Source organism: Bombyx mori, chromosome 6, assembly GCF_030269925.1.
Source record: "Bombyx mori chromosome 6, ASM3026992v2".
NCBI classification, from domain to species: Eukaryota; Metazoa; Arthropoda; class Insecta; order Lepidoptera; family Bombycidae; genus Bombyx; species Bombyx mori.
The window spans coordinates 2,101,061-2,129,040 of NC_085112.1; the positions used below are offsets into that span (position 1 = coordinate 2,101,061).

The window sequence follows — 27,980 nt, forward strand, 5'->3', positions numbered from 1 at the left end:
TCCGGTGCGAATGCCATTTGGAGTTTTAGTTTAGTTTCCAATGCCACCTCTGATTTGAGATATCTCAGTCTCTTAACTTGAGTCTTATAATGGATGTCCCGCTCTTTGAAACAACGCTTTTAGGCAAAAGGCAGGAAGCAGGCATAAGCATACGAGATCATTACGCAGAAACAAAATAAACCCACCGGACATGCATAACGTTTACGTGACTAATGTGATAGATAGGTTGAAATTAGCATTAAGAAGAAATTGATAATTCGACTTTCGAATTGAAAAGTACATAATATACCTAAAGTATTAATATTGTGCGCGCGTAAATGTGAATACTATTATGGTACATTCAACACAACACAATAAATATGTATTAAGGCCTACACAGCACTCAGAAAATTCTCGAAAAATCGGTATTTTTCTTTTTTTCTTCTATGTATTTATTCATGAGATGGCACAAAAACGGCTCGGGATACTCCTATTGTTGAATAGCAAAGTAACCTTTTTAAAGAATATTTCCATCGACGTTTCTTATTTCACCAAATACTATTGTCATGACCCGTCAAAATTATCTTGAAATATTTGTAAATACGTAATATAATCTGGTTTGCTTGGTTACACTCGGTGTTTAATTGTCTTCCATGCATTAATAATCTCAGTTGAATCATGGTAAGATAAACGAAAAAAATATTGGTTTCAAAATCTACTTATTAATTTTTTGGTGAGTGGTTACCGTCGCCCATGGACTTTAGCAATGCTAGGGACAGAGCCAAACCATTGAGAACTCTCCACAAGCCTCGTTTGAAGAAGGACATGTCATAGCGCTCGGGAAACACCGTGGAGGGGAGCTCATTCCAAAGCCGGATGGTACGTGGCAAAAAGATCTCTGGAAACGCATAGTGGATGAACGCAGTGCCTTCAGGTAATATGGATTGAACTCTATTCCGGTAGCTGGCGGTGCGATGGTAAAAACGAGATGATGGAATCATCTCAAACAATTCCTCAGAGCAAAGTGAAAGACTGCGCTGCGTAAAGTGCTAGTTGTCTGGAAGAGATCGCTCTTACCGATAAGACCAACCATTGTTTTTTTTCGCTTTAATGTTTTACCAGACTTTACTCCAGTCTACTCTTAATACTTAGGTTTTGAAAGACCAAATTTTTCCTTCCTTTTTCGTGGTTTCGCGCTAGCAATTACATTCAAATTACTCCGTTAAATATTAAACCCATTAATTGAAATGAACACTCTTGCTATATCCATCTCAGCTTTGAGCTCAGAAGCTGTTCGTTCAGTACCAACGATAACTATTAAAATTTTCTCAAGGGTATTTTTTACAATTAAATATCGTTTTCATACATCAGATTTATTTCTCATTATCAACGACAATGAGGTTGGTAGGAGAGTTTTATATTTCTATCTAAACTATATAAAAAAGCTATATAATCATTTTACAGGAAGATGAAGTTGAAGATGCTATCGAAAACCTTAAACAAACAGAATCCCAGAAGAGTGTAACCATCTCTAACGTGTATTCCCCCGACTTTAGCGACAGCAGCTCAGATAGAAACATTTCATCCGATAAAAACACATACGTAATAGCCATAGATGAGAGCGATGACAGTGAAATCTTCCCTCTACATGGAAACCAGAGTGTTATTGACCTTAAAGAAACACAAAAGACATCAAGTAGTAAAGAAATTTACAATCCATCTGATGGAGAATACAAATCAGTTTCAAAAAGCGTACAGAAATATGTTTTCGTAGCTCAAGAATCTTTTACACAAACTAGTAAGACTATCATGGAACTCGCCAAAGCTGATGCCAATGAAAATTATTCATGTGATAATCACGAAACGCAAACATCTTTAGTATCAATCACAGAAAACAAAACTGTAAAATATAAATTTGAAATTTCTAATTGCAAATCAAATTTGAATCGGTATTACAATGATGAAAAATATTCCCGTAATACAAGCAGTCCTTATACTAAGTTTATGCAAAATACTTTAGAAAATGTTTCATCTAAATTACCTGAATCAAATTATGTAAAGACAAATGAAAATCTCAGCAGCGGTTCGGATAAATATTTTGTTGATGACGAGACTGTGTCTAATGAAGAACGCTATGAAAACACAAGTAATTTTGAAGACAGTATAGGCACAGATCTAGACGAAGACTCTCTGATGGAACGCAAAAGACAAACATCAGACTGCAACAGCGGAAGTGACACCAGTGAAATACCGAAATCAGTGGAGAACGATATTGAAGAACTCTACACTAAACTAACAGAACATTTCGAACATAACACACATCCTGCCGAAAACAATGAAAGCAACGTAAAACAAACAGGACATTTAACGCCCTTGACGGAAGAATCGACGGTTCAGAAAGACAGTATTGCGAATTCAACATCTAATTATATAAATAGTACAAATGATGACAAAGACGTTCTATTTACTAACAATGCGGGTATCAAAGTTAAATTACTTCCAGAATGTGAATATAAGGAAGAATTCAAGCTACCACCGATAAAGAGAGATCATATGTACCTCAAAAAATTGTTTTTGTCTGATTACAGTTGTAATATAAATGTAACTACAGAAAATGATACTGCTAAAGAAGTTAGGGAATCACTGATTGATAGATGGGAGATCAGAAACAAAGACTTGGCGTCTGGCGAAGGTTGTGTTGATAACACTAGAAATGGTAAGGAACAAGCGGTAGATTGTTTGTGAATTCGATCTGATTTTTTATTTGAAAAAGATAGGTTAATAATCTGGATCCAAATGAAACTTAATATTCATGTCTCAAATCAGTATTCATCTTTGTGCTCCAGTAAATCCTTAGCACTAGGCTTACCTGTCTAAAACTCTAAAAAGAACTTACATTTAAATTCGTTTAATAGCGAGAATAATTAAATACTTTTGAAACAACATATCCGAGGCTTACCTTCAGCTCTAACGCTATAAGTAGGCCTAGGAACCCCGGTAACCGTACTCGTCGAACTCGGCAAAGAGTTATACGTGCAAGCTAAACCATGTATCAGCCAGCTGAGTTTCTCAGCGGGTCGCGAATCCGATAGTAGATTCATTCGCGAAGCAGCTGCCCTTGAGTTGTTAGGTCTCCTTTGGAGGCACTCGGGCAGCTGTTAGCAAATCCCACCCCTCCTGGCTGAGCCTTTGCTCGCCCAACTGTCCTGGTGAAACTGGAAAGGTCTCCGAGCCAACCGCCATCTTTCCAGCCATCTTTTCATAATTTTTTTTTTTTCGTTGCAAGAATGTACTGAAATATTCTCCGATCAAATGCCTAATTTCTCTTAAATAAAATCTAACGAATACATATGTGCCAATGTCCTCATTAATTAATATCCCTGCATCGTCTGTCGACAAATTGTACGTTTTACAAAGATTTTGAAAATTGACATCACAGGGGAAAGCTGCGGTCTGTATTCGATAATTTAAGCTTAACGATAGTATCACAATGCGATTTAACGTTGGAATTCGATAATACAAAATCGTGCGTCGTAATTAGATATATAATTCAGTCAACCAACGGGCTATAAATACGTTTCAAGGCAACCTTGATTAATCTTCCAGACTTTACAAATAGAACCCCACGAAATAACTGCTTCCAACTGCCACCAATTGCTGGAGAAGTTCACGAAAAGCCCAGTATCAATACGGAATCATACTCGACTCATAGACACGACAGATCACCTACAAATCACTGCCATGCTCCCATCAGTATTAAGACTAAAATAGAAGAGTTGAAAGTGAGCAGTAGATCGTCCAGACGAGGAATCTCGTAAGTACTAACGCAACATGTAGCAACAACTAATACTTTCCTTTGATCTTTAGCTTTGTACCCTGCGGCAATGAAGATAAGCTGAACATAGTAACAACACTTGCCGGAATTTCGAACTAATTTAAGATACGCACTTTGAGACTCTTGAGATTTTGACAAAGTATTCTTGGGCTTAAAACCTTTCTCCTAAATAGCCCATATCTTTAGAAAGTTCATTCTCAAAAATAAAAACGTTAACTGTATTTAGTCGCTGTCAAACCAAAATCTATATCAAATGAAAGCTATAAAAAAATATTAAGGCTTACACATACCAGTTTTTTTTATACGGCTGTGAGCTTTAAGAAAAGGTCAAAAAGTAAAAATCTCAAAAAGTGCACATAGCAGATGTTGGTTTGACAACGACGATTTATTTAAGTTAGGTTATCTTTTATGGCAGTCCATCGGAAAGTAGAAGCATATCTCCGGGAACCATCTCACCGGACGACAGTAAGCTGTGCGAGATCGCAGAGCGCGGCTGCGAGGCCCTTTGTGTGGAAATGTTAAAGAGACTGCGTTCTTCTTCATGGTTATATTTTTTCTTATTTTTTATTGCTTAGATGGGTGGATGAGCTCACGGCCCACCTGTTTTATGTGGTTACGGGAGCCGATAGACATTTACAACGTAAATGTACCACCCACCTTGAGATATAAGTTCTGAGGTCTCAGTATAGTTTCAATGGCTGCCCCACCCTTCAAACCGAAACCCATTACTCCTTCACGGCAGAAATAGGCAGGGTGGTGGTACCTACCCGTGCGGACTCGCCATACGTTCCACCACCAGTAAGGAAGCTTGTTGTTTGGAAGCACACAAAACAATTTGAATGCCTTCCAAGAAAGACGATTTTACGGGTCATCAGTCCAGTGTGAAGATGTTGTAGCGCTCGGGAAACACTGAATGGATGTTTATTCCAAGCCTGGTAGTACGTGGCAAGTAAGACCTCTAGAAACGCACTGCGAATGAAAGCAGTGATTCCAGAGACTTATGAATAAACTTTACTGTGTGACAAGAAAGGTTTTTTTCATTTTTCAAAAAAAACTACAGCTATCACACATGAGTATGAGGAAGACAATTGAATTTTGGTTGAATGTTTATTATCCTTTGGAACGAACAGGTTGCAAGTAATTGACACGTTGGAAGATATCCCGAAAGTATTAGAAAAGCACTGGAATAACATCACGGAGCAGAGAATCGCTGACTTATTAAGACAAGTAGGTATACATAGTTTTTTCAAACATTCTAAATTAGTGTTACGCGCTAGAGTTTGGGATAAATAAAATTCTACCAAAGTACAACTAAAAAAAAACTGTATTCAACACTTAGAACACTTAAACACTTCACAAGCACTTTAAAACACTCAACAAACATTTTAAAACTCTCAATTCGCTTGTTCCGCTTCGCTTCAGGTGATCCGTTCGCTGTTTCGCTTCGAGTAGTTCCGATTACTGATTGACTGCGTGCCATCTCTACAACGCTTTTAGAGCCGATACCTCATTCCTACAATTATCGAGAATATTCCACACATCTCTAGTAGTAGTTTCCGCTATCTGTCAGTAGATGGCGTTGTGCTTCTCGAGCGTACTAGGTGCTTCTAGGTCCTTCGTTATTCGTTCGACTATTCGGTGATAGATGGCGTTACTCTTACCGGCGTAACAATAGTTATATTCTTATAGTTAGCCTGGGCCTCTTTTTTTGAAGTCGTCGGGGCCTAAAGGTTAAGACGCCAGGTGCATCCGTATCAAGCGACGCGGCTATACCGGTGTTCGAATGGCGCACGCAGCTGCTAAACAACAACAGCAAAAATTATCAATTGCGTAATTACTCGTAATGTGGCGTCTTGTGAGTCTGCACGGGTAGGTACGAGTACCACCACCCTGCCTATTACTGCCGTAAAGCAGTAATGCGTTTTGGGTTTGAGGGGTGGTGCAGCCGTTTTACTGTAAAAATTGAGACCTTAGTACTCATATCACAAAGTGGGTGGCGGCATTTGCGTTACAGATGTCTATGGGCTCTAGTAACCACTTAACACCAGGTGGGCTGTCAGCTCGTCTACTCATCTAAGCAATAAAAAAAAGACATCACAAACTTCCATATGAAATCGAAGGCACAACTATATTGTATAACGATGCGTGTGTGTTCAGCCTTCACACCGGACCACAATACTGCTGCGCAGCAAAAATAGGCCGGATAGTGGTACTTACCCGTGACGGCTCAGAATGTGGTATTCATATTTCGTCTAAGGTTAGCAGCCACGTTGAGTCGCCAAGAACGCAAGTCGCGCGTTCGGCGTGCAACACGCTCGCCGTAATACTCAAGAATACCAATTATACCAAGAAACCGGTAAGTAATATTATTTACACAATCAGCATCTCTAGGCTTATGAAGAGATCAAAGATACGTGACAGACAGTAACTATACTGAGACCTTAGAGCTTATATCTCAAGGTGGGTGGCGCATTTACGTTGTAGATGTCTATGGGCTCCAGTAACCACTTAACACCAGGTGGGCTGTGAGCTCGTCCACCCATTTAAGCAATAAAAAAAACTTAAGTCATGACAGTATATTGCACCTTTTTCTTTAAACTGGGGAATCCGTTTACTGGATATTAGGCGTAACAGACAGGGTTGTGTCGGACTCCAGCGCCTCCAGAGAAGAAGAGGGAGAAGACCAAGGTTCTCTTCCAATTCGTCCCAGGAGACAACGCCTTGAAAAAGGCACACGAGTCACCCACCCCGCAGAATCGACTACCGATTAAACCCCATGGAGCTCCATCACACCGGATAAACGAAACCTAGGGTACCACACAGTGAGCGTTGAAAGTCCCTCTTCACCAGCAGTATGTTGTACCTTATGATTACACGAAGGACTAGGTTGCTCTGACTAAGAGATCGTATGATCGACATATGTAAATGCGTTGTGCGCCACCCACTTCAAGACATGAATTCTAAGTCTCAGTTCTATAGTACAACGGAATGCCCCACCCTCCGAATCGGAAAGTTTTGCGACAGAAATAGGTGGGGTGGTAGTATGCACTAGTGCAGACTTACAAGACCCCCTGACAATAGTAACTCATCGAAGTTCAGCTCTGTCGCAATCACTCGTGTTGTTCTCGTCCAATTTTCACGAATTTATAGATGCTCTCACAGCTCGTTTGGTATTTTAAGTTATTACCGGAATCCATATAAATTACAATCTGAATACCACCACCCAATGGTTGTTCCGTCCATCGACCCAGAATGCATGAATGGTTCATCGCAGAAAAAAACTAAGTCCACGAATAACTGGTGGTAGGACGTCTTGTGAGTCCGCGCGGGTAGGTACCACCGCCCTGCCTATTTCTGCCGTGAAACAGTAATGCGTTTCGGTTTGAAGGGTGGGGCAGCCGTTGTAGCTATACTGAGATCTTAGAACTTATATCTCAAGGTGGGTGGCGCATGTACGTTGTACATGTCTATGGGCTCCAGTAACCACTTAACACCAGGTGTGCTGTGAGCTAGTCCACCCAACTAAGCAATAAAAAAAAAAGTCCGTGCAGACCCACAATGACGTCTACCAGTCTGGCCTGAAGATTCACAATCGTCACAGGATTTCTACGAAGCGATCACGCTGCTGCTATCGAAGACCGGCAGCTACAGCGGACCGGTGCGGAGAGCTGCAAACGTCGCGTTAGATGAGATAGTCTGCAGCGTGAATTTCACACACGCCATCACAGCTCTCTGCATACACGGAACTGGGTTAGATTACAACTCCATAACGGAACTAATCCTCAGAGCTGTCACATGGACTTCTTTGAAGTTTGAGAACCAGCAACGTCGTTTTGGTGTTTGCCTGAGGCATAGCATGATGAAATAAAATATGACAATACAGAACACCGACGATGCGGTAGGTCGTATGAACTCGTCTACCTTAAAACTAACTAAACGTCTCTAAAATCTTATGAGTCTTGTCTGAGCACGCAATGTAAAGAAAACTTAACAACTGCACACTAATTAGATGCGTAGCTTTTCTAACTACCTACAAAATCTAACTGAACTATTAACAACTTGTAACAGAATTATAGCTACTTTCGAAATGTGTCTTAAGGTGGGATATCATATTCACATATAACTTGTAATGTAAAATCTAAATCAAATTATTTAAGGAGTACATTTTTAAAACTAAAAAAAATCAAGTTTATATAACGAACCGAACCAGCATTTCATTTTTAATTTTCTTTTATTATTATTCTGTTAATACTGGTCACAGGATATCAGAGCGAAATTGTAAGATAAAGCCCAATGAGTTTGTCGCCGGATCTTCTCAGTGGGTCGCGTTTCCGATCCGCTGGTAGATTCTGCGAAGCACTGCTCTTGCTAGGGCCCGTGTTAACAACACACCCAGTTTGAGCCCCGAAAGCTCACCTACACGCTAGAGTAACGCTGAAATAGCCTCTCAAGGCTATCAGCATAGGTAGGGAAAAAAGTAAGATAATTTTAGTGTCTTTCATGTTTTGAAGGATATGAAAATGAGACTCAAAGATTATTCATTACATGACATAAAATGTTTTACACATCTATACTAATATTATAAAGCTCAAGAGTTTGTTTGTTTGAACGCGCTAATCTCAGGAACTACTAGTCCGATTTGAAAAATTCTCTCAGTGTTAGATTACCCATTTATTGAGGAAGGCTATTATAGGCTATATAACATCATATGACCGATACAAGTGGAGCACCAATAAATAATGTTTCAAAATATTTTCACTTTCTACGTAAATGAAGTGGGGGGTAAAATTTAGCGTTACGCCAAAGTAACTATTCCACCAGTGTAAAGAAGCGAGGAAATGGTCATTTGTGAGTTATTAAGTAGGCAGCGGCTTGGCTCTGCGCCTGGCATTGCTGAGGTGCACGGGCGACGGTAACCATTCACCATCAGGTGGGCCGTGTGCTCGACTGCCTACAAGGGCAATAAAAAAAAAATCGTGTCATGAAGACTTTTCATATGACAGCCACAAAAGCGGGCTAGTGAGATGCGCGGCGTGCCGCCTGCTAGTGGTGGCTTGCGCACTTGCGGGTGGGGGCAGGGCTCTGCTTCGGTCCCGGCCTCCCACGGCCGCGTGCGCCAGGAAACACACATTAAGATCATTGGCTGCTCTATTGGATGACAAAAATACAGAGACGAGGTACATACTTTTTTTATCAGTGCATAGATGGGCGGATGATGGTGTTAGATAGTTAGCGAAACTCATAGACATGTACAGCCTAAATGCCGCCACACACCTTGAGATGTGAATTCTAAGGTCTTAATAAAGTTACAACGGCTGCCTCACCCTTCAAACCGAAACGAATTACTGCTTCACGGCAGAAATAGGCAGGGTGGTGGTACCCACCCGCGCGGACTTACAAGAGGTGTGTACACCAGTAAGTGTGTTCTTAGTACCACATTACCACCAATTATTACTTTTGGTATAACCACTAGAACTCGACTAGTAAAATATACTATCAAAATTTGAAAATCGTGGTAAAAACTCGTCAAGCATTTTGTGTTTACTGCCAAACAACCATTCTTCATAGAAAATACGCTGAGCGCCTATACGCGATTCTCCGACCACTACCGAACTTTGAGGCTTACTATTTGAACGACGTAGACATAGAACTGGCCACCAAGCAGATGAAGAAATACGACCAGCTCGTCCTCTGCGGAGGGAAGAAGAAAAGATGATGACAAGCAATCATTATGTAAGACCCCATCTCTATTAATGACACAGTTCCAATGAATATCGATATACTGAAATAACAATCGATATATTTAAAACAACTGTAAACTACTATTTGGAGTATTTACCTAAAGGATAAGACGTCCGGTGCATTCGTATCTAGCGATGCACCGGTGTTCGAATCCGGACTTTAATAGACTTTAGACTTTAGACGAATTTAGACTAAATGATGTTATGATATTTGCAGCGACTTGGCGAGAAATAGTTGAATTGGAACTCAATAAAATACGAATAAAAGTGTTTGATATCTGATATGTTTTAAATAAATGAAATGTTTTTTTTTTTTTTTGTTGTACAGAAATAAAAGATTTGTTTTGAATAAAAAAAAATTAGGTTATTCTTTCTGGGAATTTGATATTTTTAGTAGCACTCCAGTTTAGCCGTTATCATGAGAATTATTTTTAACGAATGTGTTCGTAGCGTGAAGTCTGAGGTTTTTTTCAAGATAAACTACAATATATTGTTCTGACATGTTACAAGTTTCTTGCTTAAGCCTTCGTCAAACAGAACGCGTACTTAGCGCCGCGTACTTAACGTCGCGCTGTTCAAATTGACTAGATGAGTCTAATGCTCCTTGACGCAACGCATTCGCCAAATCATAGTGCCTTTCGATAGCAGTGTGAAAATTTAAAAGTATTAAGAAATCGAGTGATTCAGATGTGGCATTGTATAAGCATGGGTATTTTCTAACTATTTATATCATTTTTTCGGGCATTATCTAGTATTTTAATACACATTCACTCGGACGCTAAAAAAAAATTTGTAAAAAATTACAACGCCTGACGTCAAAGCGTCCTAAGCGCCGCGACAGAGCGCTGCGTACTTATAGCGCTGGGGCTCTGTTTGACGGTATGTTACCATAGTAGTACAACACATCTCGGCGTCATAGCGCGCCGTTAGTTTAGCGCTCTGACGTGCGCTAATTACGCGTTCTGTTTGACGAAGGCTTTAGTGGTGAATCAAGGTCATTAGACGCAACGCGTTGCACAGACCTCAGCTTTATTAATGACGACCTTCTTATTCATAATCAGCTTTATAGTAAGGGATAGTGTTTTCTTGACTTGACGCAAGACTTTTTTCTATTGTTAGATGGGTGGACGAGCTCACAGCCCACCTGGTATTAAGTGGTTACTGGAGCCCATAGCTATCGACAAGTTCTAGGTCTCAGTATAGTTACAACGGCTACCCCACCCTTCAACCCGAAAGGTATTACTGCTTCACGGCAGAAATAGGCAGGGTGTTGGTACCTACCCGTGCGGACTCACAAGAGGTCCTACCACCAGTAAAAGTCTGAATGGATATCTATAGTCGTGGTCAGGCTCTGAGCTTTTTACAAGGTATCGCAAGCTTCTCGAGGCCTTATTTTAAACTTTGGCTTTTGCTTCAGCGCGTACCTTACATTTGTAATGCAACATGTAATTGTATTGCTGTATTGGGATCAAGAATTATCAACAACACTAAATGCGGTTAACGACCACTCTATTCAGAGTGAAATAATTGAGAAGAATCAAGATTCAAGATTTAAAGTTTTTGTTTTGTTTTTTTTAGTTATTATATTATGTATAAAGCCGTAGAATCCGGTGTGTTTGTAGAAATTGAAAAAAAAGTGTTTTAATATACATAAAAGGGAGGTAAGTATTGAAAAGAAATAGAACACAAGCCGATGATTATTTTTAATTCTTTTATTTATGTCTGTCTTACTTTGTTGGGGCAAAACTCTTGAACTTTTCAACAGATTTTTATGTACTTATCACAAGTAAGCAAGGATTCTGTTGAAGCATAATAGACTTTGTTTCATTGAAACTGGGTGTATTTTTGGAATTTACTTTTATACTTTTAGATGTTAGATATAGTAGATATAGGAAACAATATTATTATAAACGAAAGTAACTCTGTGTATTTTACATTTTCACGCCCTAGCCATTGGAGAAATTTTGACGAGAGTTTAATATAGGAAATAGCTTGAACCTTGGGTAAGAAGATAGGTTGTTCAGAGTGTCGAGCATGGAATAAAGCTCGACGCGACCAAAGTTGCCGTGGGAAAGTTACAAAAAATATATAAACTTTTTAGTTCCCTTAATAATACAAACAAACAACATGGTTTTAAACTTATATGGAAGTCACAAACGTCACACTCTGGTTCGGGTGCGTAATATGTGATGTAATTAATCACTTATCGCAATCCAATGTTTTGATACAAATATCTCTATGTGCAAAATCAATAATAAAATATTATTTAGCTTTTAAGTGCACGTGCACTAGAGCAACCCGTATGAAAATGTATATTTATCAACATAATCTCGAATCAGAAATCAGTTCATATTTACAACGATAGTTGAGTGTTCGAATATTCAGGGTGATAATGTTCTTCGTAGTGGAACATATTATTGTTTTGTGGCTGTAATCGACGTGAACATGAATTCGATTTTGAAGTCGTCATAGATTGGTAGAAACGCGCTCATGGCACACTTGATGTTAAGCTGTCACTGAAGCACATATGTAAATCACTTCGTGAATACCATTACCGTTCATCTTAAGACTGAAGATCTAAGTCTTAATTGACCAGTAAAATAGATGGCCCTCTTCAAACATAAACGCATTATTGCTTCGCGACAAAATTGGGCAGGCTGGTGGTACCTACCCGTGCGGTTGTTGAGTGTTGGCAGTTTTTATTTTCCAATATTTACAGGGTTTTTTTTTTTTTTTAAATAAACTTAAAGAAGAGTGAAAAGCATTATCAGTGACTTTCATACTGCCTTATCTACCCACCCACGACGCAGCGGTGACATTATCTTGACAGGCGACAATCAAAGACGCCGCGGACCAGGGTCAAACGAATTACCAACTCACGAAGACTTGTTTACAAACTAAACCTCCACAAGATCGAGGGGTCTTATGAAATTGGCCATAAAATCGTACGATTCTGATAAGACGGTAATTATTAACGATCCTACGCGCTACGTCCACTATCTCTTTTTGTAAATACATAATAAATGTAATATAATAACGTAAGATGCGATACGTTGTCTTCGCTGCAAGTCATTGTGGCTCAAACCAGCGGCTCTCAACTTTTTTCTACTTGGTAACATATTTAAATTGTCTTTACAAATTCGCCAGCTTACATACATATTTTTGGTAGTTGTAGTGAGGTAGATTTAGGTGCATCTATCAAATTATATATAACGACCCGCCCTCGCTTCGCTGCGGGAACTGTAATTTATTATTGATTATGTAAATGAGATGTCAGATTTTTTTCCTATTTACTTGACACTTATCGTTAGGTATATCTTGGGTTATTCACACTATATCTTTATAAATTATAACCTATGTATTATTCTGATGTATCAGCTATATTACTATAAAGCTTCATCAAAATCCAATCAGTAGTTTTTGCGTGAAAGAGTGACAAACATTCTTACAAACTTTCGCGTTTATTTTATTAGTAGGATTAATCTGTTTAATGTAGATGTACAATTAACAGGTAGTAAACAGTTTTATATTGAATCAATTGCATACAATTCCACAAGATCAACTTAGATAAGAATGGCGCTTTTAGGACCCTCAAGCACCGGCCACCGTTTTCATCTAACTCATCGATCACGACGAAGAGTTTGACGAGCGAAGTAACCCATAGACACAGCCTACTGAGTTTCTCGCCGCATTTTCTCAATGGGTCGCGATTCCAATCTGGTGGTAGATTCTGTGAAGCACTGCTCTTGCTAGGGTTATTATTAGCAAATTCTCTCAGGCTGAGCCCGTGAGCTCACCTACCCATCCGGGCGTAGCTGGAAGATCCTATTAGGCTACTAACGGATAGGTAAGGAAATTAGATAAGAATATCGTTTTTTATATGATAAATCTAGCTACACATTTAAAAGGGGCGCGTGACACGCCATTGCCTTTGAGAACCGTTGGCCTAATGAATAAGTCACACGGCAAACTCTTAGCAAGCGATATGACCACACCGCGATTCGAATCCCGCATATTGTGAAAAAATGAAGTTGTTAAATTTTTAAAGAATCTTTCATATGTTCTAAAAATAACTTATGTTTCGCAGTCTCTGATATGAAATAAATACTAATGTTAAATAGTTTCTCATATTAGAGCTATTATCTACATAATACACGCATGCGGCCAATTAGTAAGGATTTCGGATCAAGTCTCAGTAATGCACAAATCGAGGGGTGGGGGGCTATTGTGTTTAAGCGACATTTTTGCAACTTTACAAGAGAGGAATACAATGAAGGAAAAAATATTATAACAAAAAACTTCTACTATTTGAATAGAGTAAACATAATTAAAGTTCAATTAAAAACATCGAACTGTAGATGCTAATACCAATTTTTTTTTTATTGCTCTTGTACGCAGACTAGCATACGGCCCACCTGATGGTGAGTGGTTACCGTCGCCCATAGACTTTAGCAATGCCAGAGGCAGAGCCAAGCCGCTGCCTACCGCTTAATACTCTCCACAAGCCTCGTTTGAAGAAGGACATGTCATAGCGCTCGGGAAACACCATGCAGGGGAGCTCATTCCATAGCCGGATGGTACGTGGCAAAAAAGACCTCTGGAAACGCACTGTGGATGACCGCAGTGGCTCCAGGTGGTATGGATGAACTCTACTCCGGTGGCGGGCGGTGCGATGGTAAAAACGAGATGCCGGTATCATCTCGAACAATTCCTTAGAGCACTCCCCATAGAACATACGGTACAAAATACAGAGAAAACTAAAACGCACCTTTAATTACAGAGATAAATGTCGCGTATTTAGCGAAATGTCGCTTAAAGCAAATAGGCTTTCGCCCCTCGATATGTTTCTTCGCATTATAATCATTTTATGTACTAGCTAAAATGTTAAAGAAAATTTTAAAAAGTTCTGTACATATTAGTCGTTTTTATTTAAAAACTAGCTGACCCGGCAGACTTCGTAGTGCCTCAATCTATAAATAAAAGACCTAAAATGTTGTATAAAATAAACTTAAAACAAACAAAAGGAATCCCTATCCGACGGGGGACACATCAAAGGGAAAACAAAATTGTTATTTTTATTTAATTCCGAGCATTTTCATATTTATCGATCTTTTAAACCTTCTCTGGATTTCCACAAATAATTCAAGACCAAAATTAGCCAAATCGGTCTAGCCGTTCTCGAGTTTTAGCGAGACTAGCGATCAGCAATTCATTTTTATATATATAGATATCAAAGTAAAAGGCTTTTCTTGCCGGTTCTTCACAGTTATGGAGTTGCAGTCTGAGCATCAGTCATTAGTCTTGACTACATTAAAGCTCAAGTTCTCGAGAAAATAAAAACTTTTTGGTCCAGATTTCGATATTGATACAATCGAAATATTTCTCCTAAGTATTTTCTTCGTTTTTCCCGAGTCAACATAACTAAAACTAATTTTACGAATATTAATACTTTACAGTTTTCGTTCGTAGCCGTAACGAAAACCTTAAAGTACTCGAAATGTCAGAAAGAATAAAATTAAAATAATAAACGCGAATTAAAGCCGTTAATGCGTAAAACTTATTTTAAGTTTTTTATTTTTTTTGTCGCATAGGTGGTTGTTATATCTATGTTGTTAATGTTATTAATATGGAACGTATGTGATCTATATTAACTTTAGGATTTGGTAAGTAGCTTCAGGAGTTTATATTGTAGACCTAGAAAAGAGGAGAAACGAAATCCTTTGGTGGGTCTACGTGTGGTCAGTTTTTTTTTAGTTTGCAACGTCATGTAACCAGGGACGTCTTAAACTAGGCTGGGGCCCTTGGGCACACAAGAATTTGAGGCCCTTTTGGAAAGTAAAAAAAGCGAATTATAATAACATTTTTTTACTGAGTATGAGACCATTTATTATAGGTAATCAAATACAGTATGATATAATATGTCATTAATGATATTAGAATACTGATGGTTTTTTGGTTACGATTTCGATAACGGTTTCTTTCGGGATTTCTGTTGAGCAAAATCTTTTATTATAGACATAGTATATGCCTTGTAAATACCTTCTGATTACTGATTTGTGAAAAAAGTGTAATGTGCCCGACAAAAATGTTTTGAGAATAAACGTGTGAGAGAAATTGTCGGTATTTCGGGGGCCCCTGAGAATGGGGGCCCTGGGCACGGGCCCCGTATGCCCTTATGGTAAAGACGGTATTGCATGTAACATAAGTTTTGTAAAAACTAAAACGTCATCCGATATTGCGGTGTCGCAGACGTAGATACGACTGTACAAAAAAATCTGATGTAACATTTGAGTTATTTAACTAATCGATAAGATTGATAGTAGCGTCAGTATCGATTTATATTGAAGGCACTAGAAGATCGTGACTAGAGTGCGAATATTACCGAGGCTGGTATGAATATTATTATTATTATTTTATTGCCTTTATAGGCAGACGAGCATACGGCCCACCTGATGGTAAGTGGTCACCGTCGCTCATGGACGTCAGCAATGCCAGGGGCAGAAAAATCTCGTCCTAAAAGGTATCGTTTTAATGTGTTGCACTGTACAAACCCAGCTCATATCCGATCTTTGATTAGCTTTGATCTGATCACTGACAAACTTCACCAAATCATCCGCTGGGCCGTGCTGACGATTTTTCGAAAATTTCATCAAAAATGATCTAGTCGTTTCGGAGTCTACAGGGAACACGCACATATCGACTATTGTATATATGGGCTAAAATAAAAATAAAATCTTTTTTTCCTACCTATGCTGATAGCCTTGAGAGACTACTTCAGCTTCGCCCTAACATGTAGGTGAGCTCACGGAGTTCAAGCCTGACGACGTTGCTAACACGAACCCTAGCAAGAGCCGTGCTTCGCAGAATCTACCACCGGATCGAAAATGCGACCCACTGAGAAGATCTAGCGAGAAACTCAGTGGGCTGTGTCTATGGGTTAATTTACGAGAATAATGACCGGTGCTTGAAAGCACAGTTAACGGATTGGGAGGATCCGAAATGACGTGTTTTGGGCGACGTCGACTGCTTTCCATTCTGTCCGCAAGATCGGAAATGAAAAAATTTCAATGAATAGCTGTTGTATGTAATTATGTTACATACATGTGTAATGTTATTTTAAACAACTCTCGTAGAGGCTGCATGAGTAAGGCGGATTTGTAGTTACCAATTTTTTTTTGTACATTAGACATTTTAGCCACTCTTATTAATTATATTCAAGCAATTTATGTAGGTATTTTTTATTGCTTAGATGGGTGGACGAGCTCACGGGCCACCTGGTGTTAAGTGGTAACCGGAGCCCATAGACATGTACAACATAAATGTCGCCACCCACCTTGAGATAAATTGCATTAAGGATTATCAACGCAGGATTACTCATTATAATTTTTTTTTATCGCAAATCGAGATGCGTGAATTCAGCGTGTATTTTATCAAAATACACTCGTAGATAATTTAACCAAGTACAAATTTTAATGATTTTTTGAATGAATATTTAGCACACAATTATTTTATAAATTAAATTTTAGTTTATTAAATAAATTAATGATATCGCAAAATTAATTACACTCTATCGTAAGAAACACAAAATAAAACGTAAATGATAAAACAAAGATTTTTTTTATTAAACAAAACATTATCTTATTATAAACAATAAATAGTGATTTTTAATTAAAAGAGTTCAATTATATGACATTAGACCGACGAACAGCATCTATAGGAACAACTTCGCAATACAGTTTTTTTGTTTAATTCTAAAACCGTAAATTATGTCCTAAAGCTCCAACTATAGTCTTATACTGGAATTAACTGGATCTCACTGTGCCATAAAAAAAAATTGCAACAATATATTACGTATATACATTGGCTAACATACTTCTTGATCCAGCCTCCAAGTTCGCAACGGCCTCTTGAATAAGAAATACACATGATACCGTTGATAATTACAATAAATACTAACTAAATAAGTACATTAATTTAAAACACACAATACTTTCAACAGGCGGTGGTAGCCTTAATAGGCTATTTCAATAACACCAACACTGGTTCGTGCTGTGTAAAAAACAAACACTTCTAGAACGTTCTACCAAAGAACCGCTCAAGTCCTCCTCGGGTTGTAGCTGCATAGTTTCAGCATGCAGAACGATGAGCGCCTGTGAGCATGACCCTTCGGCCGCCGCGGCCGCCCGTCGACACCGCACGACAGCAGAAGACAAGCCAAAACAGCAACGACCAAATACCAAAGACGCATCTTTCACTCGAACAGCGAAAATATCGATACGTAATAATAATTCGACCGTCAGTTATTATAACGATCACTGATTTATCTCGAACGATTGTCGGTGAACTGAAGATTAAGTGTTAACATCTCTTTATATATCGCGGAGTTATCGCGCGCGTGGAGCACAACCTGCCGAATAACGATAAGAAGTTCGATGACAGCGTCGTTCCAATGTCACTTCATTGTAGTAAATTTATCTGTTTGATAGCGAGATACTTCGAGAGCACGCACCGGACGAGCACGTGCCTGCGACGGGTGTTCCGTTTTAGTGATGTAATCTTGAGCAAAAACTGTAAAGTCGTAAAAGGCGCTTGGCTCTCTGGCTGTTAACCATGCGATACGGACGTGGTGATCTTTTAATATTTCAGTTAATATTTTCAGTATCTTGCCTATAACTGATATGATGCGTATTAGCTTTAGCCATGAACTTTTTTTTTTATAATATCTCACTCGTTTTTCCGAAAAAGACTATTTTCAAATATATTTTTTTCACTTTTTACATTAGAAAGTGGTTTAATCTTCAAAATAGTATTGTGAAAACTAGCTCAACAATTAATGATTTTTCATTTTTCCAATTACTTTTCTGACTATTGAAATTAAAATGTCGTACCGTAATCGTTAACTTATTTCCAAAATGAATTTATTGTAAGTTCACCAACAAAATGTTTCAATACTAAAGCCAAATCGAACCTACCTCAATTGAGTTAAGTAGGGATGCGTTATCTTATAGGTGATGCGTGAACAGCGAGCACGGAATAATAAATGATAATAATTAGTACTAAAGTCAAGCGGTGACATCAGGTCATAAGATATTCCGTGATGATATTCGAGTTGGCGATTTATCAGCGCGTAATTTTGGCACACCGAACAAAAAGTACTTCTCCAACTTTTATAGCAGTAGTCCTCCTCCTCGCGTCGTTTCCTCACTGCTGAGGATCGTGACCATTATATGTCGACAGGATTTTGCTCCTTGTAATGTCCCGCCAGCGCCTTCGATCATTGGCCGCATGGAGGGCGCATAGCAGTAGTAAGAAGTAGTAAAAAATAAGACCTCCGTTTAAATCTTTTTTTTTATTGCTTAGATGGTTGGACGAGCTCACAGCCCACCTGGTGTTAAGTGGTTACCGGAGCCCATAGACATCTACAACGGCTGCCCCACCCTTCAAACCGAAACGCATTACTGCTTCACGGCAGAAATAGGCAGGGTGGTGGTGCCTACCCGTGTGTACTCACAAGACGTCCTACCACCAGTAAGAAGTAAATCTACATATGTATCTATATAAATTTCTGTGGTTAATTTTTTGTATGTAATATATAAAAATATACAGATAATTAAAACATCTTTAAAATAAATATATGTTTTATTTCAGATTTTGGTGAGAATAATGTCAGTAGTACCGCACAGTATAATTTATTTACAATGAGCAAACAGCCTTTAGACGTATGCAAATGGTGATTACCTTCGTGTTGACTTTCAATTTCTCGTTCGCCTCCATAAATTAGCAACAATAAACTTCACTTTTCTCTTAAATACATAAATACATATATTACCTATCATTATGTAGGATCAAGGGAAAATACATAACGATCAAGTATTAAACTGGTTCTAACAAGATATTTGAGCTACATTCAGACATGTAGATAAAAATATCGCATCTGAGATGTATAAATTTACGCGGCAAAATTTTATTCAGGTCTCCATTTTTTTAGCAATGTACCTACTTAAATAAATGGAGCGTTTCTGGCGGCAAACGTTCCAACTCCATACAAATTTCAGTTAACTTTTACGCTATCGAGAACGTTAACAAACTCGCACTAAACACACAGAGCGATGTTTATAAATTTTTATTGACTTATTGCAGTGATTGCATTGATGATGGCGATCTTAGGTTATCAGTTTGATTCAGTTGTCCAATTCTACGTTTAATTCATCAAATAATTTTATGTTGATTTTATAACCTTGTATTCAAACTTCTTTCCGATTTCTGTCTCGGAAGGATGCGCCTTTGAATGGAAAAGGGATGCTAGTATTATCTATTGCGTAGAAATCTTTCTCACATACCGAATATGGAAATTAATTCTTAACTTTATCAATGAAAATGGAGAATCATCTTCCGTTTCATTAAACAAGCATAACTCATAATTAAATCTCGACAAATAATAGCGGTACTCATCCGTGTAGGGTCGTAGCATACCTTACCAATTTAGGGGGGATGCGGCAAACACAGTCCCCACTGCCAAAAATTACGCGTCCGAGTGTTGGGCATTAGAGACAATCGCAAGGGTGAACCACTATGCAGTGCAATGAAGCGGTCTCACCCTTGGTGAACCGCCTATTTGATCACTGTATCCTCTAAGCCAGGGAAGTATGTAACATACTCTACCACTAGTAACTAATTAAGATTTGAAAGCAATGGCGGATCCAGGGGGAGGGTCATGGGGGTCATGACCACCCCCTGAACTGGGTCCATAACTTAGATGGACCACTAATTGAACATAATGATTTTATTTATATATTTTGTCACCATACAGATTTTATGTAACTACATAGCTTCAATATTTAATTAATTTAATATAATATAATAATTTTCTATAATGACAAACGTTTGGGAACGAACGCAACTAAATTTGACTATGTGACCCCCTCCTGGCGCCAAAGCTGGATCCGCCCTTGTTTGAAAGACGTATTGAATGTTTTTTTTATATATTTTCGCGAATCATGATCATAAGACTACTTATTTTTACACTTTAATCTCGCTTTGTTTTATTATTATGTTTTAAAGCATTCGTAATATCTGAAATAATTACATTAAAAAAAATCGAAATTAAACCCTAAAAGTGTTTTTTATGTGTGACACTTTCCTGTTATCATACGCCACTGTCAGCCAACGTAAATGTATGATGTAAATCTTTGTTAATTATTATTATTATTATTAATAATTTATTTCAGTTTTTTTTTTTAAACCATAACATTTTTTTAGTAATAATTACTTATAATCTATGTTAGTAACTTAAAAAAATCTAACACATAACTATCATTATTTATATTTTTTTTCTCCTTCCAAGTGCCTACTGCAAAGGCTATTGATCAGCAGTCCCTTAATGTTTGCCTGACATAGCCTAGTGCAGCCGCGTGATTTGTGCTGATATTTTTCACAAAAACCAACGGTATCTGAGCGAGACGTGTGCTGTGTGTTTATTGCGAGTTTTTTAACGTTCTCTATAACGTAAAAGTTAACTCAGTTGAAACAGCGCCTCTGGCGGCAAACATATGCAAACGTTCCAACTCCATACAAATATGTGTTAACTTTTACGCTATCGAAAACGTTAAAAAACTCGCACTAAGCGCACTGAGCGAACTAATTCGTACGAAACCATAAGTAAGAACACAGCGAAGAGGAAAGCCTTATAGCAGTATCGTATAAGTTGGCCGAGGTCGTCACCCTCTAATGAATATAAATTAAGATCGCAGGACGCGGTACCTTCGGGGCTTTGATTTTTAGTAATATATGATTGTGCAGATTTAACCTTAACAGGAATTTCCTTATAGACATTATTTAAATTATCGATTACTATACATCTATGACGCACTTTTAGCTCTACGGTAATCGGGTCAATGTGATTCGAGTATCCTTGGGGTTTCTACGAATATGCCAAGAATCAAGACTTTAGACCTCTTTTCTGTTTATCTAACTAGGTTAAAGAACTGGCCTGTTTCAGAATATCTTTTATTTTTATTTTACATTATTGGCGCCTTTTCGGTTGTCAGATGTTTGCCACTGATTTGGATTACTCCGCTCATTTTATGCCAAGTGGAATAATTGTTTTGCGCTGGCTATATACCAATCCGTTCCCGAATGTAGCTAACCACAAATATAACCTAACAATGCTATTATCTTTAGTAAATAATATAAAACAAGTAATTCGACTCTCATTAGGTATGTAACATGTAATATCTTCGTTTTTTGCGTGTCCTACATTTATACTTTATATAATTAAAATTAATTTTACGGTTTAATCTCGCGTTAATGATTTCTGACGTTTTGATAATTCAGTTTTCGTAGTGACGAATGACTTAGTGGGGTAGCAAGGGGGCGTGTAAATAGCCCTCCTGCGGCGGGAGCATATAAAGCGGGGTTGTAGAAAGGCGTGTAAATAGCCGTCCTAAGCGGTATGTGACAAATGTTTGTCACTTATAATTAGCGGAGCGGTAAAACTATATAGCGGTAAACAAAAGCTAGTAATCAAACTAAAGATATAAATTAAATACACATAAGCGAGCGGGCGGGCGAATGATTACACGGAAGCAGCAATAAAATGGCAATAAATTAAAAGAACTTGCACTCACCTGTAGACCTTGCCAGTGACTGTCGTGCGGGCGTCGGCGATGGAAGCACGCGAGCGGCGGGAGGGGGTGACGAAGCTCACGTAGCTTTTCGTAAGCTCAAGCACCACACAATATACAAGTGCCGCCATTTAGGCAGCTAGCGGTAAAGCGTGATCGATCGGGTAGAACCACGCTTTGGATAGTCGCGGTAATTAGTTACTGACAAACTCCAAAGGTGGCGCCATCCCAATAATTCATTAGCATCCCATTACTAAATCCGCGTGACCATCCTGCCCGCCTTGAAAGTTCGCAGGACTTTCAACAAATATATAAAGATACTAAGATAGGAAGCATAAAGCTTAAATAGCGGGAAGTTATTTGAAAAGAAACAAATTTTAATTAATAATAAGCCATCATGAATGTTTACGAGTAGAGTTGAAGCGGTTGATGACATGCGGTACTCTAATTTATTCTAGCGGTAGCGGATATAATTTTACAACTGGACGTTTAAGAAATCCAGATTTCGTTTTTACCAAAGCAACGCGTATAATGTTATCGGCACCTGGATACACCTCTTGTATAACTCCAAGTGGCCAGCGGAGCGGTGGAATGTCATCTTGATGAATAAGAACTACTGTCCCAACCTTCACGGGGTTATCTGATGTACACCACTTCTGTCTGACTTGCAACGTATGCAGGTACTCTAATCTCCATTTCCTCCAATAGGAATTAACCAAACCATCTAACAACGCTTTGCGATTAGTTAGACTCATCTGATTTGCGGACAATTCAGACGCGGGTAAATACTGCAAAGGAGTGGACATCAAAAAATGTGCGGGTGTGAGAATTTCGGGGTTGGGATCTGCGGATAAAAGACATAAAGGTCTGGAATTCATAAGACATTCTATTTGATTCAACACAGTTAACATCTCTTCGTAAGTGAGAATTTGTGCGCCTATTACTCTATTTAAATGAGTTTTAACGGATTTAATGTTTGATTCCCATAAACCTCCAAAATGTGGAGCCCGAGGCGGGATCATCTTCCAAATGATTCGGTATTTAGTTAATTCATCATTCCATGCGGATATAAAATTATTTGAAACTAGAAGTTTATACATTTCATCTAACTGAGCCTTTGCGCCAACAAAATTAGTGCCATTATCTGAATACATGAAAGAAACTGGACCTCGACGAGATATAAAACGTTTGAAAGCGGCAAGAAATGAGTCCGTTGACAAATCCGAGGCTAACTCAATATGTATAGCCTTTGTCGTTAAGCATACGAACAGGCAAATGTAAGCCTTTTGTGAATGATGACCACGTTTGCGTACAAGCGTTATCTTAAATGGGCCCGCGTAATCTACTCCCGTGTGACAGAAAGCTTTGGCCTCCATTGCACGGCTTGACGGAAGGTCAGCCATCATGGGAGTTGGGTGTGAAGGTGATACACGAAAACATGATTTACACATATGCACTCTTTTTCTTATAACGTTTCTAGCGGACAATATCCAAAAGCGTTGACGTATAATGGACATCAAAAGGTCCGGACCAGTGTGCAAGTTTGTATTATGAAAATAATCAACAATAATATTTATTATGTGATCGTGTTTTGGCAATAAAGCGGGGTGTTGCGTTTCAAACGGTAAATCAGAGCTCGAAAGTCTACCCTGAATACGTAAAATTCCATCTTCGTCAATAAATGGACTAAGTTTACGAATATTTTTCGAAGGTAAATCTAATTTTCTAATGCTGGCAATATCATGACCAAAATATTTAGCTTGAAGAGCTCGAATAATAGCTTTCTCAGCAGTATTTAAGTCTGATGCGGTTACAAACTTGTTTCGCGGTAGTTTTCTTAAAAATCGAAGTACATAAACAACACAGCGAAGAAGTTTTGACCATGACGAAATTCTCAACCCAAGTTGATATATTGGGGAATCTTCGACAACAGTTAAAGCGGTAAGTGTTACAGATTTTTTCATTTCAGGTATGTCACTTCCAGATTTACAAGGTACAAAAGGTTCAATAGGCCATTGTGAAATAGGATAGCAGGCCCAAGAAGGACCCTGCCACCAAAGCGAGTTATTAATAATTTGTGACGGTAAAAGACCTCGTGACACACAATCGCTAGGATTTTCCTTACCATTAATATGAAAAAAGCGGTCAGGTGATAAATTCTCCTGAATTTGAGCGATGCGGTTTCCTACAAATATTGACCATCTATGCGGGGAAGATTTAATCCAAGAAAGAGCAATTGTAGAATCTGAGAAAGCGTATATGGCGGTGATAGGATGTAAAGAATTATAAGCGTTATAAATAAGTTTAACTAATTTTGACAAAACAAGAGCGGCACAAAGCTCAAGGCGAGCTAATGTAGTTATTTTAACCGGAGAAACCTTTGATTTTGAGCACAATAATCTTAAAGTAATATCTCCTGTGGGATCTGTAATGTGTAAATAAACAACGCAACCGTAAGCGTTCAAGCTTGCATCACAAAATGCAACAATATTTACTTCACAGTCTTTAAAAACTCCAATATGGCGCGGTATTGCTATAGTTGAAAGCAATGGAAGCTCTTTCACTAGTGAAGAGTAGCGGTAAATAATTGTATCTGGAGGTGTATCATCCCAGTCTATTTTAGAATTCCAGAGTTCCTTAATAAGCAATTTAGCGAACAGTATAACTGGAGCAACTAAACCAAGCACGTCGAACAAGCGTGCGACTAAAGATAATATTGTTCTTTTAGTGCACTTTTCATTAGTGTTTGAGCTCGTCATAAAAAATGAGTCATTAGCGGGAAGCCACGCAAGGCCTAAAACTTTCATGGTATTATTAGCATCATCAGAGAAGCTTACAGAAGAGCGGTGCGTTTCTGGAAGGCTATTAAGAAAGGCAGTGGAGTTACTTGCCCATTTTGTTAAATTAAAACCTCCTGATTTAAAAAGTGAAATTAGTTGTTTCGATAGTTTGATAGCTGAACTATCTTCGTGTAGGGATGTGACGAGATCATCCATATATAATTGAGACTCAGCTACACTAGCGGCTTCCGGATAACGATAACATTCCTCTGATGCTAATTGACGTATAGTACGCATTGCTAAATAAGGTGATGACTTTAAACCAAAGGGCAGACAGTTAAAAGCGAAAATGCGAAGTTTATCATTTTTAAAGCGGTACAATATTTTTAAATATTTATGGTGGTCTGTGGTCACCCTAATGCGTAAGTACATTTGTTCCACATCAGCGCACAGTGCCACAGGGAACAAACGAAAGCGTAGTAAAAGCAAAAATAAGTCTGCCTGTAAATTTGGACCAGTATGCAAGACGTCATTAAGTGACAGTCCACTAGATGTTTTAGCACTAGCATCAAGAACTACACGTAGTTTAGTGGTAGTCTTGCTTGGGCGGATAACTGCATGGTGCGGTATATAATAACCGTTATCGGTTTCCTTAGCGGTGTCGTTAATTTCAGTTAAATAACCTTTACTAATGTAATCCTGTATAACGATATCGTAATCATCGCGGAGTGAGGGTAATTGAACAAACTTACGTTCGAGCGAAAGAAAACGGCGGTGAGCAACAGTATAAGACTTGCCAAGGTCAGCGGGATTTCTACTAAATGGTAACTCAACCGTATATCGGCCATCATTATCGCGGGTAATTGTAGAAATATATTTGTTTTCACACTCGGCTTCCTCAGGGCTAAGATGACGCTCATGAGGAATCTCCTCTAATTCCCAAAATTTATGTAAAAATGACTCAAGGTCTTTATGCGTTATAGATGAGAAAGTTTTATTTAAAGTGAATGCAGAATGAATTTTAGTATTTTCGAAAGCGGGTGGATTATCAATATAAACTGTACTAGATAGTCACAAAGAGGTATTATTATCATTTATAACAGAAAAATTATCATGTTGCGGTTTCATAATGCCGGTGTAACTCACTTCAGGTACGTCACCCATAAGAACATAACCGAAGGTTGTTTCTACGGCAGGTGGCGCTAGTGAGCCAGTATCCATACGATTACCTAAGTATATATATGGAAATAACTGAGCACCTAACACCATATCAATCACACCTGGAACGTTCCAGTTTGAATCGGCAAGCGGTAAATTACGTATATGATTCATATTTGAGGAATTTATAAAATAAGCGGGTAATTTATCTGTAATACAGTCTACTACTAAAGCGTGAATACAATATTTATTAGGAGAAAATCTAGATTCAATATTTAAATAAACATATCCGTGAATCGGGCGAGCGGTTAATCCAATACCTCTAATATAAGAATTATTTAAAGGTATAATCGGTAATTTAAGTAATTTACAACAATTGACAGTTATTAAATTATTTTGGGAACCATTATCTATTAAACATCTAACTATTTTACGTTCCCCTTTATTCGAGTGAGCGTATATTTGAGCGGTTGATAATAAAATATTACTATTCGAATTTATTTCCGAACTGTGAGTCAACGTGGTAGCGGTCGTATTATTTTGTTGTTGTATCGTTCTGTTAGAGTGTAAACAAGTATTCGAAGCGGCATCATGATGATCGTAACTCTGAACAACAGGTTGAGATTGAACCTGGGACCGACCGTAATCGGGCCGCGCGGCATCACTCGGAATTCCATGTACCTGCGACCGACTGACCTGCCTGTCCATATCAGCGTAGTCATTCGATGGACTGGGTACGCTTTTACTTTTTCGATTCGCCCGTTTATTACCAAAACACAACAAAGTATGATGATATTTCTTACAATTATTGCATGTTAACTTTGATTGACATGCTTTTAATGTATGCGATAAGCTTAAACAATTGATGCAACCCTTGTGCGATTTAATAAAATCATAACGTTCTTGCGGTGAAATAATATTTTTAAATTCATTACAACGATATAACTGCGTGTGGTGCGAGCTCGAGCAAAGATCGCACGTAGATAACGAAACCGGTTTGTTAACCCTTTCAGTGCGGACTGGGTCATTATAACTACTGGAAATAAACGATTTGTGATTTTTAGATTTCTCTATGTTACACTTCGGTGCAGAGCGTTCTAATATTTTTATCAGATCCTGTATGAATTTAATAAACATTTCAGTTGTGGGTATTTCAATACCACGAACCGATGCTTCAAACGAATGTAAAGTTTGAGGATCCAACCTTCTCAGTGAGCATTGTAATAAAATAAAATCAGTCAAATCAAGTAAATTTAATTGTTTCAAAGCGGCAATCGAAGATGAAATTTTTTCAATATACATATTTAAACTATTTGCGGTAGGTGAACAATTTTTTAAATCTAATATATTATTCAGATAATGACATCCTAAAGCTCGTTTATCCTGATATTTACTAATTAGATTCGACCAAATAATATTATAAGTTTCACCTGTGGGTATTATACCAGCGGTTAACTTTAATGCACTATGTGTTAATTTGCCCATTAAATACTGCACACGTTGCGCATCAGACAGTTGCGGGTTATCGTGAATGTTAGCCTTAAAAGCCTGGTAAAATGTTTCCCATCCTTCAAGAGAGCGTCCGTCAAAGGAAGGAAGTGAAATTGTTGGCAATGTTACATTTATGGCGGCGGTAGTTCTCATTACATTTGACGAATTACCAATTGTAATTTTGTTACGAGCGCGTCTTACGTAATTATATAACGTGTCAAAAGACGATAAAGCTGCGTATTCAGGCTCAACTTCGGGGTTTTGCTTTAAATTTAAATCATTGATATCATCCAAATTGCTTTCAAATCTAACACGCATGTCATCAATCGATTCTGATTCGGCAAGAAAAGTTTCAATTAATTCCGAATCAAAC

The 27,980-nt window shown here is 38.2% G+C and overlaps 1 protein-coding gene and 1 non-coding gene across 4 annotated transcripts; one reads left to right on the forward strand and one right to left on the reverse strand.

Moving 5' to 3' along the window:
• The first annotated feature begins 505 nt into the window (after positions 1–505).
• LOC110385045 (uncharacterized) lies at positions 506–9,914 on the forward strand. Of its 3 annotated transcripts, XM_021347409.3 has the most exons (10): positions 506–660; positions 1,444–2,695; positions 3,586–3,793; positions 4,230–4,358; positions 4,945–5,041; positions 6,072–6,170; positions 7,416–7,564; positions 8,818–8,991; positions 9,383–9,547; positions 9,773–9,914. In XM_021347409.3, exons 1-9 carry the CDS (start codon positions 658–660, stop codon positions 9,528–9,530), a joined length of 2,259 nt encoding a protein of 752 aa, XP_021203084.2. In that variant the 5' UTR covers positions 506–657; the 3' UTR covers positions 9,531–9,547; positions 9,773–9,914. The 3 variants fall into 3 exon arrangements, 2 of the variants coding, with proteins under 2 accessions (XP_021203084.2, XP_062524925.1); XR_005244782.2 differs by lacking the exons at positions 9,383–9,547; positions 9,773–9,914 and having other exon boundaries at positions 7,366–7,564; XM_062668941.1 differs by lacking the exons at positions 7,416–7,564; positions 9,383–9,547; positions 9,773–9,914.
• A 10,125-nt stretch (positions 9,915–20,039) lies between these two features.
• Positions 20,040–20,203, reverse strand: LOC119628699 (U1 spliceosomal RNA). The gene has a single exon (XR_005244847.1). It is a non-coding gene; the product is annotated as a U1 spliceosomal RNA (small nuclear RNA).
• Positions 20,204–27,980: the final 7,777 nt, after the last annotated feature.